Source organism: Oncorhynchus masou, unplaced genomic scaffold (assembly GCF_036934945.1).
Source record: "Oncorhynchus masou masou isolate Uvic2021 unplaced genomic scaffold, UVic_Omas_1.1 unplaced_scaffold_2350, whole genome shotgun sequence".
In the NCBI taxonomy this organism is placed as follows: Eukaryota; Metazoa; Chordata; class Actinopteri; order Salmoniformes; family Salmonidae; genus Oncorhynchus; species Oncorhynchus masou.
In genome coordinates, this window is record NW_027008810.1 from 32,373 (window position 1) to 47,500 (window position 15,128).

General features: G+C 40.0%; 1 protein-coding gene across 1 annotated transcript in view; it reads right to left on the reverse strand.

The window, feature by feature from the left end:
* Positions 1-1,490: 1,490 nt before the first annotated feature.
* The window catches only part of LOC135533383 (protein phosphatase 1 regulatory subunit 1B-like), a 23,688-nt gene continuing 10,050 nt past the window's right edge, over positions 1,491-15,128 (reverse strand). Inside the window, exons 3-8 of the mRNA XM_064960725.1 lie at positions 14,303-14,340; positions 14,117-14,180; positions 10,051-10,095; positions 9,733-9,903; positions 1,996-2,130; positions 1,491-1,546 (exon numbers count right to left, since the gene is read on the reverse strand). Coding sequence (XP_064816797.1) covers positions 1,503-1,546; positions 1,996-2,130; positions 9,733-9,903; positions 10,051-10,095; positions 14,117-14,180; positions 14,303-14,340 — 497 coding nt within the window. The 3' untranslated portion in view covers positions 1,491-1,502. The remainder of the gene's footprint in view (positions 1,547-1,995; positions 2,131-9,732; positions 9,904-10,050; positions 10,096-14,116; positions 14,181-14,302; positions 14,341-15,128) is intronic.

Consider the following 15,128-nt stretch of genomic DNA (forward strand, 5'->3'; position numbering starts at 1 on the left):
TTACAAGATAATGTTTTTAACACATGTAGAGTGTTCAATGCTAAATAACTGGAAAACTTTCTAAAAGCAGAATATAATTGTGGGTCAGATTCCCGGGACCACCCATACATAAAACATAGGAACACATGACTGTAAGTATATTACTTTTATGTTGAAATCCTTACACCTGTCTAATTCAGTAGACCTCTCATAATGTCATTCATTTGCTGTGTACTATACATACAGTACATTGAGTAATACGCCTAATCTGTGATCAAAATTATATGATGACGCCGACGAATATTAGGTCTAAAATGTCACCCAATCAGGACCCTAATGTTACATCAGTGAAGCAGAGTATGGGATTGGACGAGTGGAAAACAAATATAATTACCAAAGATAAAATAAGTTACATATGCTTCTGGATGTTGTTACGGTACAGAAAACAATAGGATATACTGGTAGTGAAATAAAAACTCTGCATGATGTACTGGGGGGAGTACAGAACAAAGGGGTGTGTGGTACTAAATCTGTACTATGCATGACTGGAATGTCAATAGACACGTAAATACATGTTTTTTTTTTCTTCGTTTTTATAAGGTCAAAGTTCACCCAGAGTCCTGTCCAATGAATTGGTCCCTTAATCAGATATGTCGTGGAGACTTCAGAGTCTCAAATAGACGGAGACCCAAAACACTCTGATCACAGCTCCAGATTGGATCATTGATGATTCCCAGGATGCCTCCCAAATAAGCACCGTGTCCCCAATAATACAGTAGTACACTACTCCATTTGGCTCTGGTCAAAGCTAGTGCACTATATGAGGAATGATGTGCCCTAAGTGATGCAGTGATACTGCCCTGTGACTCTTAAAAATAGACAATGCTATTGTCATGGCACAAATATGAATAAGGACTAAGTGCTGTTCTTGTTGTTGTTGTTGCTTATGCAAGTCTCTTTTGGCCCACCGAGGTCTAGTTCTTTCAAGAGTCCTGGACGGAATGTCTAAAACATCAAATCAATCTTAGAATAATCATGAGACAATATTTGGATGTATGAGTATTATACAGCAGCCATATTAGACATGTGAGTGCTAGGCCGTTACAGTTTGTATATACAGTACAACAAACCAAAAACTGTCATGAAAAATACCCAAATATTTCCTGTCCTGGTTTGGAACATTAGACAATTACTTACAGATTAGTAGGGGCAATCAAATTAATATCAATAGAAACAATAAACGCCTAATCATAAATAAACGCCAAGTCATCTCTCCACCTGCACGGTATAGTACCTGACCGGACATACATCCTGATGTCTCCGTATCTACAGTGTGTCTGTTTATCAAAAGGATGATCTTGTCTGTCTGTTGTCTGTAGTTATTGACTTAACCACAGGTCCCAAATGGCAACCTATTCCCTACATAGTGCACTATTTTTGACCAGAGCCCTGTGGGAATAGGGATCCATTTGGGACACACAGCAGGTTGGTGTGGAGGCTGTTCCATGGATCTATTTGTCTTCTTATTCCTGGGTGGGTTTCTTTGTTTTCTTCTCCTCTGGACTCGCTACGGATGCAGATTGGACACATATACACACACACAGGGATAGAAAGATTGAGAGAGATAAATCAGTGAGATCAGGCGTGATATTTGTGAGCTTGTGAGCTTATTCCTACAGTATTTCTTTGACATTTTTGAATTAAACAATTCTTCAAAATTTTGATCCACATAATATTTTAGAGTCAGTAGGTTATAAAAAAGACTCCATTGTTGGCACACATTCAAACTATTGCAGGCATATTGCAAAAGGTTGCTTTGTTCTGAAGCTACATGATCAAAGCACTATTACAGATGTTAGCTTCATTATTATGCAAAATTAAGCCAAATCGTTAAATAGTTTAACAGATGAAAATAAACACTGTCTGGCTGAATTCTAAAGATTCCCATTGATGATATCAAAGGGATTAGGATAGTGTAACACTACTGTCTGCAATAGGTGCAGGGGCTCCACCTACCTGCTTGTGTGGGTTGTTTTTGTTGTGATGATGATGTTGCTGCCATGGGGACGGTGGAACATCCCACTTCTTCCTTGGAGAAGGAGCCCTCGTGTCCCCCTGCAGCGTCTGATAGACTGTCCCGTGAAAACTCTGCTGGAAACACAGAAAGTATCCTTTACAGAATAGATGTGGTTAGCAGGTCAGTGGAAAGCAGACTGTGAAGAATGGCGCCGAAGTGATTCAACAAATCTGATCTGACAAAGGGGATATTCTTCAAATCCGTCATGATTGATGTATTGTAGTAACAGGTCCACAATGTGGTGACTAACATATTAGATATGTGTGTCTGCGAGCAGAGGTTGTTGGAGAGATTTCATTTCTGTACAGATATGAGATATACATTTCAAAATAGATTATAAATATAGTTTATTTATTTATTGTCCTATCATTATGGAATGGTACCCAACCCTATAACCTAGACACCCACCTGAGCGATCCATACACTAAGGTGAAGTCCTTATCTGTTTTATGAGCCTACTGTAAGTAGCCTATACACAGCCAAGACAGAAATATTAATGCACCCAGAGACCCACAAAAGCAGCACCGCCCCCTCAAGAGTCTGAGCCTGCCTGGCAGGGTTGGTCCTACAAAGCCAAAGCCCCCTGATGGGAGAGCATAATATACCAGGAATTGCTCAAAGCTGCTAATGAGAACCTTGATGACCTTGTACCTAGCCGGTGGGAGTCCCGGTGGGGTGCCCCCACCCAGGCAGTAGCTGTGCTGACAACACTAGCTGCAGTAACCCATGGGAAGGGGGTCACAGGCGGACATTCAGGGAGGGAGCAAATTATTGTGGCCCTGGTGGCACAGAATAATATATATAAATAAATAAATATATCCCATTTAGCAGACGCTTTTGTCCAAAGCGACTTACAAGTCGGCTGGAGCCACTACTTTTACATATGGGTGGACCCAGCGGGAATCGAACCCACGACGCTTAGCGTTGCAAGCGCCATGCTCTACCGACTGAGCCACACAGGACCCTATAATCAAAGGTCTGACTTCACAGAGAATCTTGGGAAAATGGTCAGAACTGGGGACCAGCTTGTTTCAGGAGAAGTGGGTATATTATTTTGCTCAAATGTGCATGCCTTCTCAAACAGCTGTAACTGTATATGCATTTGCACATCAAGTCCTTTCTTGAGTTGGGCTCGGGGATGGAACAACTGTTGAACATCTGAGCTTGTGGTTGTTTGTGGGGGAAGGGGATGGAGTCTGTATGAGTATGTGTATGTATCCCACATCTGTTGCTATGGGGCAATGATGTTAGGGACAACATAGAATGAATCACAATAATTGTTTGCTAAAATAATAATTGCTTGTCAGAAAAATAAATGTTGGAATGTCAATCCTGGTTCTAGGTAACTGCCTACAATATTAAGCATATTATTTGTTAATTGTGTAAATTAAGATTTTTTAAATATATATACATATTTTGTTTTACATCTATATATAATACAAATCGAGGTGAGGGTGATAGAATGCATTTGACGGTTGATCTGCTCCTGTTCTGTGGGTGGCACTGTCTGCTCTTTTTGAAGGATGGGTCCAGGTCTCTCGGGGGCCCTAGGATCTGGGGGCGTGGGGGGGGGTCTACCGGTCACTGGGAAGACAATCCAACATGGGATGGGGGAGGGGCGTTTAGCGGGTGGAATAGAGGAGTACAGTTGGAGGTTTTAATTAGTAGCAATGCAAATATCATGGTACAGCTATGTGGACACTCAATCACTATGATGCTTTGTAATGGCAAGTTTACAAACATATAAACTCAGCAAAAAAAAGAAACGTACTCTCACTGTCAACTGCGTTCATTTTCAGCAAACGTAACATGTGTAAATATTTGCATGAACATAAGATTCAACAACTGAGACATAAACTGAACAAGTTCCACAAACATGTGACTAACAGAAATTGAATAATGTGTCCCTGAACAAAGGGGGGATTAAACTCAAAAGTAACAGTCAGTATCTGGTGTGGCCACCAGCTGCATTAAGTACTGCAGTGCATCTTCTCCTCATGGACCGCACCAGATTTGCCAGTTCTTGCTGTGAGATGTTACCCCACTCTTCCACCAAGGCACCTGCAAGTTCTCTGACATTTCTGGGGGGGGAATGGCCCTAGCCCTCACCCTCCGATCCAACAGGTCCAGACATGCTCAATAGGATTGGGATCCGGGTTCTTCAATGGCCATGCAAGAACACTGACATTCCTGTCTTGCAGGAAATCACGCACAGAACGAGCAGTATGGCTGGTCGCATTGTCATGTTGGAGGGTCATGTCAGGATGAGCCTGCAGGAAGGGTACCACATGAGGGAGGAGGATATATCTTCCATATAACATTGCCTGCAATGACCAAAAGCTCAGTCCGATGATGCTGTGACACACCGTCCCAGACCATGACGGACCCTCCACCTCCAAATCGATCTCGCTCCAGAGTACAGGCCTCGGTGTAACGCTCATTCCTTCGACGATAAACGAAATCCGACCATCACCACTGGTGAGACAAAACTGTGACTCGTCAGTAAAGAGCACTTTTTGCCAGTCCTGTCTGGTCCAGCGACAGTGGGTTTGTGCCCATAGGCAACGTTGTTGATGTCTGGTGAGGACCTGCCTTACAACAGGCCTACAAGCCCTCAGTCCAGCCTCTCTCAGCGTATTGCTAACAGTCTGAGCACTGATGGAGGGATTGTGGGTTCTTGGTGGAACTCGGGCAGTTGTCGTTGCCATCCTGTACCTGTCCCATAGGTGTGCTGTTTGGATTTACCAATCCTGTGCAGGTGTTGTTACATGTGGTCTGCCACTGCGAGGACGATCAGCTGTCCATTCTGTCTCCCTCTAGCACGGTCTTGTCTCACAGTACGGACATTGCAATTTATTGCCCTGGGCACATCTGCAGTCCTCATGCCTCCTTGCAGCATGCCTAAGGCACGTTCACGGAGATGAGCAGGGACTCTGGGCATTTTTCTTTTGATGTTTTTCAGAGTCAGTAGAAAGGCCTCTTTCGTGTCCTAAGTTTTCACAACTGTGACCTTATTTGCCTACCGTCTGTAAGCTGTTATAAATGACCATTCCACAGGTGCGTAGATTTGGGTAGAAAACATTCTGATGTTTCTAAAACTGTTTGAATGATGTCTGTGAGTATAACAGAACTCATATGGCAGGCAAAAACCTGAGAAAATATCCAAACCAGAAAGTCGGAAATCTGAGGTTTGTAGGTTTTCAAGTCTTTGCCTATCCAATATGCAGTGTCTATGGGGTCATATTGTGCTTCCTAAGGCTTCCACTAGATGTCAACAGTCTTTAAAACCTTGTTTCAGACTTCTACTGTGAAGGGGGAGAGAATAAGAGCTGTTTGACTGAGAGGTCTGGCAGAATGCCATGAGCTCAGTCAGGTGAGCATCCGTGAGAGTTAGCTGCGTTCCCTTTCATTTCTAAAGGAAATGTCCGGTTGAAACATTATTGAAGATTTATGATTAAAATATCCTAAAGATTGATTCTATATATCGTTTGACATGTTTCTACGAACTGTAATATAACTTTTTTTACTTTTCGTCTGAACTAATTGCTCGCGCACTGTGCAACAGATCCGCAAAGTAGATTGATGATTTTAAATATGTTATTGAATCATAAACAGATATGGCTCATTAATCTATACTGATCCAAATAATGATCAAACCTACAAGACTATATTATTATGGTGGGAGATTATAATACTGTTTTAAATACCTCAATGGACCTTAAAGGAAATCACACTACAAACTATCACCTTTGTGCACTTAAGGAAATCACGAATACCATGGATATTTTGGAACCAGTGGCTATGTGGAGGTTTAAATATACTGACCTAGTGAGATATACATGGCATTCGGAAAGTATTCAGACCCTAAACTTATGTAAATATAATATTTCCAGTTTTACTCTTATGTCTTTCTCACTGGCAAGAAAGGTTTAACAAGTGTTGATAGGGGATAGAAGGAAGTCGGACCATTAAATAATTTGCATATATGTTGCTCTTACATAATTTCCACATTCGCGAGGATATTGGAAATTAATCAAATCCTATTGGATTATTATTTGTTTTTAACTAGGAAAGAATAATGTATAACTGTATAACTGTATAACTGACTCTTTCTGATATAGGTACAGCAGATCCCCTTATTGTATGGGACACTGTTAAATGTGCTTTTAGGCTATGCAATTCAATAATCACCTTTAAAACAAAAGCTATTGAGGTAAAAAGAGTTCATATTAGCAAAGGAAATAGAGGGACTAACATAGAGCTAGAGAATAAGTTAGCGGAAAAACAAGAAGAAATTGAGGAATTTATTAAAAAATTCTGAAGTGGAATATATGATAAAAATAAAGCGAACTGGATGAATATGGGGAAAAATACACCAAATTATTTTCTAATCTTCAACATAGAAATGCAACCAAATATAAATTGACTGAAACGGGTTTACATATCCTATTTTACCTATTTGTTTATGGTCTTGCCTAGCGACCTGTTTTTAAATTATATGAGCAAAAAAGATTCCATTTTATTTTAAACGGCAAGCCAGACGAAATTGAACCGCCCTATTTATATAATGAATATGAATTCGGAGGGCAGAAATGATTAAATATTAAAGGATTAGACCTCTCACTAAAGGCGTCAGTCACACAAAAGTTATACTTAAATCCAAACTGGTTCTCTAGCAGATTAGTAAGAATGTCTCACACCATGTTCAAGGATGGCCTTTTCCCCTTGATTCAGATTATAACCTCTCACTTTCGGTTATTTGAAAATGAAACCATCTCCAAAATATCACTACTTTTAAAACAAGCCATAGATAGTTGATTGCAATTTCAGTTTAGTCCACCAGAAAATAATAATACAACAATATATTGGATATATTTGGCTGTTTTTCGCTGCATAACATTTAGAAGTAGTCCCTTTTCAGGTTTAGAAGAAGTGACTCCGAAAAGCTAACTCCCGTTTGTATAAATTGGTAGCATAGCTAGCACATAGAAATCGTGGGTGGTAGTGAAAGTCGTTTTTAACTGTAATGCAGTTGATTGGTGACAATGACATGAACATGTATTGAGGTTGACAGCCATACAAACATTGTACTCGAATTTGTACCTCAACATAGTGTGAAATGCACATAATCGATAGCCAAAATGTAGACACATTTCACTTGGGGGCAATGAGGAGATTCGGGACGTTTCCCCCACGGCATCTTTCCGACACACGTTTCCATGGCCTTTACATTGTTTTGGTAGAGTTCCATTACCCTCTTTATCATTTTTATTAACAGGTTGCATGGTTCTTCACAATATGGTTTTGAATGTTTGTTTTAGGACTGATGCTCAACTAAGCATTCTACTCAATGCAGTCTCAATTGGTGCGGATAAAGAGTTTGTCTAAAGTGCATTACTGTGGCTTGGAAAAACAATTACATTTCAAAAGGAGGCAAAACATTTGTAGGACTTTTATTTTGTCATCATTGCGATGTCACCAGATTGACTTTAGATGCAGGTTAACTTCAGCTAGCTAGCTAATATTGAGGGGAGAGCACATACATTTTAGCTAGCCAACATTAGCATTGCTAACTTTTTCTAACAAACGTTACTAGCTCTTGGCAACGTTGCCATCTCTCTAAAGTAAACTTGACGACATCACAATAATGGCAACGTTATTTTCTACAAATGATTTGTCTATGCTAGCAATGTCATCGTAATGATGAAACTACCATAAGCCCATTTCAGAAAGACTTGGCATTAACCATCAGTCAGAATTCAATATGCTGCGACATCAGTAGAATGCTGATAACCATGGCAACAACACAATCGAGTGACAGAGATGCAACACATGAATAGTATGCCAATGACTTTTAAAATTCTCCAATTTCTATATTCCGAATGTTATTTGGAATGTTCTAATTCCAATTTCATTGCTCCAGTTCCATTGTTCCAGTTCCAAACCTGTTTCTATTGTGTTGAGGGGAGAATCACCTCCTCGTCTCATCAGTCATCAGTCAATGTTATTACTGAGGCTGAGTGAGTTTTAAAGGTTGATCTTTTTAAAAGTCCAAAGTTGACTATTGATGGTAATGATTCAGGGGGGTTGGGGTAAATGCAGAAGACACATCGGTTTAATGGATTCAGTTGTGCAACTGACTAAGTATACTCTTTTACCTTTCCCAATGATTATTTTCATCCATTGGTTTTCTCTTTTCTTTCTAGACGTTGCCATTTAATCAATTTTTCCGTTCTGATTGTCAATACCCTATACTAAATGGGACAAAAACATAGTGTGTCTTTGCGAAAGGAAAATGTCACCCAGCATAGTATCAAAGGCACCAATATGGAGGCAATACTGCAACCTACAAACAGTTGAAGTCGGAAGTTTACATACACATAGGTTGGAGTCATTAAAACTATTTTTTCAACCACTCCACTCTGGTCTGATGAAACAAGAATAGAACTGTTTGGCCATAATATCCATTGTTATGTTTGAAGGAAAAAGGGGGAGGCTTGCAAGCCGAAGAACACCATCCAAACCGTGAAGGACGGGGGTGGCAGCATCATGTTGTGGAGGTGCTTTGCTGCAGAAGGGACTGGTGCACTTCACAAAATAGATGGCATCATGAGGTAGGAAAAGGATGTGGATATATTGAAGCAACATCTCAAGACTTCAGTCAGGCAGTTAAAGCTTGATCGCAAATGGGACTTCCAAATGGACAATGACCCCAAGCATAAATTGTGGACAAATGGCTTAAGGACAACAAAGTCAAGGTATTGGAGTGGCCATCACAAAGCTCGGACCTCAATCCTATAGAAAATTTGTTGGCGGAACTGAAAAAGCGTGTGCGAGCAAGGAGGCCTACAAACCTGACTCAGTTAAACCAGTTCTGTCAGGAGGAATGGGCCAAAATTCACCCAAATTATTGTGGGAAGGTTGTGGAATGCTACCCGAAACGTTTGACCCAAGTCAAACAATTTAAAGGCAATGCTACCAGATACTAATTGGGTGTATGTAAACATAAATAAAAGTTGAAATAGATAATTCTCTCTACTATTATTCTGACATTTCACATTCTTAAAATAAAGTGGTGATCCAACTGACCTAAGACAGGGAATTTTTACTCTGATTAAACGTCATGAATTGTGAAAAATTGAGTTTAAATGTATTTGGCTAAGGTGTATGTAAACTTCCGACTTCATTACAGTTTACCTGGATCCATCCAGCCACAGAATCAGCAGGAAATCTGAGCACAGCACTAGGGTTCATTTTACTAAATAATGTAAAGCATTTGGCACGATAAGAGGTCAGCACTTCTCCTTTTCCCATTCATGATCTCAAATCAAATCAAATCTACCTTTTACTCTCCCTCTTTTTCTCCCTGCCGCCCCCGCCCCCCCAAATCCGACTGCCTGTTCCCTCTACCCATGTCTCTCTCTTCCACCCATCTATCTCCCACCCCTCTCTCTCCCAACCCCTCTCTCTCCCAACCCCTCTCTCTTCCACCCATCTATCGCCCACCCCTCTCTCTTCCACCCATCTATCGCCCACCCCTCTCTCTCCCAACCCCTCTCTCTTCCACCCATCTATCACCCACCCCTCTCTCTCCCAACCCCTCTCTCTTCCACCCATCTATCGCCCACCTCTCTCTCTCCAAACCCCTCTCCCTTTTTTCCTCCCTCCTCTCTTACCCTCCATCTGACAGCGCAGCTTCTCGAAGGCCTCCGCAGTGACATTGTCGCCGGTTCCCCAAGCCTCCTCGTCCTCCGGTAGCTCCAGCTCCTCCTCCTCTCCGGTGGGCAGAGTGTCCGGGCTGGGTCTGTCTGACAGACAGCTCTCTGAGGAACACTCATCATCTCCACCTATATATTGTGTTGGGAAAAAAAATATGCAGAAGACGAATGTACGTTGTTCGCTGTAGCTTATGGAGAATAAAGTTGCAGTGTATTCTATTCTGTTGTCACGGTATCCTGTGCAAACAAACAATAAGGTATAAACTCTTCTCATACCGTGCTGCTGCTTGTACAGGTGGTGTTCTACCATGAACTGCAATTCTGCAGGGAGGGAGGGAGAATGTGAGGTAGAGGGGGAGGGGGACAATACACAATAAAAGGTGTAGGAGTCAATGTTAATATACTGTACAGTACGCCATTATGAACTGATGAAATCTTCACCGTCTTGCTGTAACACAGCCTTCTTCAGCGTGTTCATTAGAGCTGAAGCTGCTTGCAATGTAATGGAAGTGACTTAGCCCATATTATTGTGTGGGCGATGAATGTGTTGATTATACCTTTAGAGGTTCACCTAGGAGTCATGATAGGTACCAAATGTTTGATGTATTATAATAATTGATTATGCTCATGTTGTATTAATAGAAGGGGAGGAGTTATAAGACCCCTCCCTCCTTACATTTATAGGGTCCGAGACTACAGATTAACAATATATATACATTATGAGGTTTAATATTGTTTCACAGTACTTTTCTAGGCTCTCTGCCTCTCATGAAGAAACTGTCTGAGCAATGTGTGACTGTGAAGACAGAACTCTGCAGGGGAGTGTAAGAGATAAGAGATAGACATTCCACTATAAATCAACTTGGACATTTACTGCTAAGCTTTTAGATAACTATATAAACAAGAATTTTAGTGTTGAGTTGGCATGGTTTTGGTCTCAGGAGTAGAAGATAATGACGTAGGCAATGACATCACTCTGGCTGGACTTTGGGTTTAATGAAAAATAACTTGGGACCTTTTCTTTGATGCAGAACTTACTCTGAAACATGCGTTATGTTCCTGTTGTCAACTTCTGTCTGCAATTGCATTAAGAAAGGTTTTTGAACAATTTAATTAAAGATATTGTCATAATGCTAATTTCACCGATGAGCCAATGATTGACAAGGAACAAGGAAACGAACCCCAACAATACCTACAGTGTATTTACACCCCTTGACTTATTCCACACTTTGTTGATTTACAGCCTGAATTCAAAATTGATTAAATAGTTTTTCTTCTCACCCATCTACACAAAATACCCCATAATGACAAAGTGAAAACATGTTTTATTTTTTTAGCACATTTATTGAAAATTAAATACAAAAACATCTCATTCACAGAAGTATTCAATCAATAGTTTGTAGAAGCACCTTTGGCAGCGATTACAGCAGTTTTTTCTGGGTAAATTTATAAAAGAATTCCACATCTGGATTGTGCATCATTTGCCCATTATTCTTTTCAAAATTCTTCAAGCTCTGTCAAATTGGTTGTTAATCATTGCTAGACAACCATTTTCAGGTCTTGCCATAGATTGTCTCGTAGATTTAAGTCAAAACTGTAACTAGGCCACTCAGGACATTCACTGTCTTCTTGGTAAGCAACTCCAGTGTATATTTGGCCTTGTGTTTTAGGTTATTGTCCTGCTGAAAGGTGAATTTAACTCCCAGTGTCTGATGGAAAGCAGACAGAACAAGGTTTTACTCTTGGATTTTGCCTGTGTTCAGCTCCATTTTATTTATTTTTATTATGAAAACTTTCCCAGCCCTTAACATTTACAAGCATACCCTTAACATGATGCAGCCACAACCATGCTTGGACATATGAAGAGTGGTTCTCAGTGATGTGTTCTGTTGGATTTTCCCCTAATATTACACTTTGTATTCAGGACATAAAGTGAATTTCTTTGCAACATTTTTGCAGTATTACTTTAGTGCCTTGTTGCAAACAGGATGCATGTTTTAGAATATTTTTATTCTGTACCGGCTTCCGTGTTTTCATTCATTTAGGTTAGTATTGCTCAGTTTTGTCCTATCCTAGCCATTAAAAGTGTTACAAAAAGTACAAAGTGTTTGTTAAGTGTTAAGCCTCTGTTAAAATACGCTTAAAATTATTAAAAGACAAGAAAGCGATTGTGATTGTGTTGAATTTTGTTTGGGAAATAAAGATGGACGTGGTTTAAATAAGGTAGTGGTGATTTTTCATTCAATAAAGAAATTTGTAGACGGCTTAATTTATCGTGTTCCGAGGCTCGACTTACCTCATATCTGTAGTGCTTACCTGAATTTGGATTATTTTCAGAGATACACAACATCCTGAAATATATGTAGATACTGTCTCTTTGTTAAAAAATAATACAATAGTTCCCTTGACGGAGTAACGCTGAATGTACAACAATGGCTCAACTTACCCTACTCTTCCCTACTGTTAGTTTCTCTGATGATAACGTGGCCAAGATCTATGCACTGTATATTCAGATTCAGTTCCCACTCTATCCCGAAACAGAACATAGACTCCTAAGACAAAGATAAAACTGGAACCAAAATACCATTCTCCTTCTGCAGAAGAACCTTTTCTTAACCCTTTGTTCAGACTGTTGTGCTCGTTTCTTTGATCATTTGTCCAGGAGAGACCAACAGTGCCTTCAGAAAGTATTCACACCGCTTGACTTTCCCCACATTTTGTTATGTTACAACCTGAATTTAAAATGGATTAAATGGGGGTCATTGGCTTACACACAGTACCCCCATCATTCTAAAGTGGAATTATGTTGTTGTGTTTTATTCCTACAAATTAATTAAAAATGAAAAGCTGAAATATCTTGGGTCATTAAGTATTCAACCCCTTTCTTATGGCAAGCCTAAATAAGTTCAGGAGTAAAAAAAAATGTGCTTAAAAGTCACATAATAAGTTGCATGGACTCAAACATGTCGTTTGAATGACTACTTTATCTCTGTACCCCACACATACAATTATCTGTAAGGTCCTTCAGTCGATTTCAGTCATTTCAAACACAGATTCAACCAAAAAGGCCATGACCAATGCCTCTCAAAGAAGGGCACCTATTGGTAGATGGGTAATAAAACAAACAGACATTGAATATCTCTTTGAGCATGATGAAGTTATTAATTACACTAAGGATGGTGCATCAATACACCCAGTCACGACAAAGATACAGTCGTTCTTCCTAACTCAGTTGCCGGTGAGGAAGGAAACCGCTCAGGAATTTCACCATGGGGCCTATGGTGACTTTAAAACAAGTCCTTAGTTTAATTAGGGATAGGCGTCTCGCTAGCGGGACAAATTCCGGTGACACTGGAGGGTGTGCAATTCAAATAAATAATCATGAAAATTATGGATATTAAACCTTTAGGTACATATAAGTGTGTTATATTCACAAATAACGATTAAATATTAACTTTTTGAAACTCTTCCTCTGATTTGTCATCCAAAGGGTCCCAGCTATACCATGTAGTGTCGTTTTGTTTAGTTGGCGCCATTGATTTGAGTAATCCATTCGTTCAACATGCAGAGAAAGGAATCTGAAAATCTACCCCTAAACTTTGTCAAAATACGTTTTTATTCACTCCTCAGATACCCTAAAATGTAATCAAACTATAATATTTCTTATGGAAAGAAGTATGTTCAACAGGAAACCGATTTCAGCAGGTGCACACTGTCTTCATGGTGCTCCCTAACATGAATTTCCAAGACTCTGTCCCTGTACTAATACTGATATTTCTTATTCGCTTTTTGAAGTTACAAGCCTGAAACCTTGAACATAGCCTGCTGACACCCTGTGGAAGCCATGGGAATTGCATCCAGGGAGCTAATTTTCAATATGACCTGTTACTTGCCTTTCTAAGAGTGTAGGCCGTCATTATAAATGAGAATTTGTTCTTAACTGACTTGCCTAAATAAAGGTTACATTTAGATGTTAAAACATTTTATTTGACTTGGTGAAAATCTGTTTTTTGGACCTAACTTGTTTTTTTTTACTTCACAGATTGTATGAAATTATGACCTCTTCCTAAATATTTGGTCAAATTATTAATTTTGTGCATGGTTTCCTAGAAACAAGGGTGGCTCAACTTAGCCCACTCTCTTATTTGTTCTGTTTAGGAAGTGAAGAGAGTGCAAACCGAGGACAGATTCAGAACTTTGGGCTGACTAAGATATTATTACACTGAAGAAAGTCACACTGCAATAACCCCATGTTTATTAAATAAATAAGAGCCCATCTTAAATGACTATGTTGATGCTTATGTGTTACCTTCTCTACAATTCAAAAGCTACATGACCTCACCTTTCATGGTGGGTGTGCATCTTGCTCCCTTCCTCCTCTGCCTGGGAGAGTTCAACAGGGCTGCCTGCAACAACATGTCAACATTAATAAGGTAAGCCGGGCCAGAAGATCTTCATTTGTCCATGGGTTGTCGTTACTAGTGATTTCTCTATAGATGCATTCCATATGAAGTACACAGTTGATTACCTTGTATAACTGGTTAGGAAGACGGTCTTCGTCTATTTCTGTAGGAGGGAAAATAAAAGATGGGTTGTGAATTAAACTGTAACATAAACAAATCTGATGAACTGTGTAGGGTGGCAGGAAGCCTAGTTGTTAAGAGCTTTGGGCCAGTAACCGAAAAGATGCTGATTCCAATCCCGAGACAACTAGGTGCAAAAGTAATTTGATGTGCACTTAACCCTAATTCCTTCTGTTAATCACTCTGTAACAGTGTCTGCCAAATGCCTAAAATAAAATGTAAAATTATGAACCCACACATAGACTTGGCAGGACAGTATAGTACTATAGTTCTGCCAGTCTACAGCTGTGTTCCAGTATATAGTCCTATAGTTCTGCCAGTCTAGAGCTGTGTTCCAGTATATAGTCCTATAGTTCTGCCAGTCTACAGCTGTGTTCCAGTATATAGTCCTATAGTTCTGCCATTCTACAGCTGTGTTCCAGTATATAGTCCTATAGTTCTGCTAGTCTACAGCTGTGTTCCAGTATATAGTCCTATAGTTCTGCCAGTCTACAGCTGTGTTCCAGTATATAGTCCTATAATTCTGCCAGTCTACAGCTGTGTTCCAGTATACAGCTGTGTTCCAGTATATAGTCCTATAGTTCTGCCAGTCTACAGCTGTGTTCCAGTATATAGTCCTATAGTTCTGCCAGTCTACAGCTGTGTTCCAGTATATAGTCCTATAGTTCTGCAAGTTTACAGCTGTGTTCCAGTATATAGTCCTATAGTTCTGCCAGTCTACAGCTGTGTTCCAGTAAATAGTCATATAGCTCTGCCAGACTACAGCTGTGT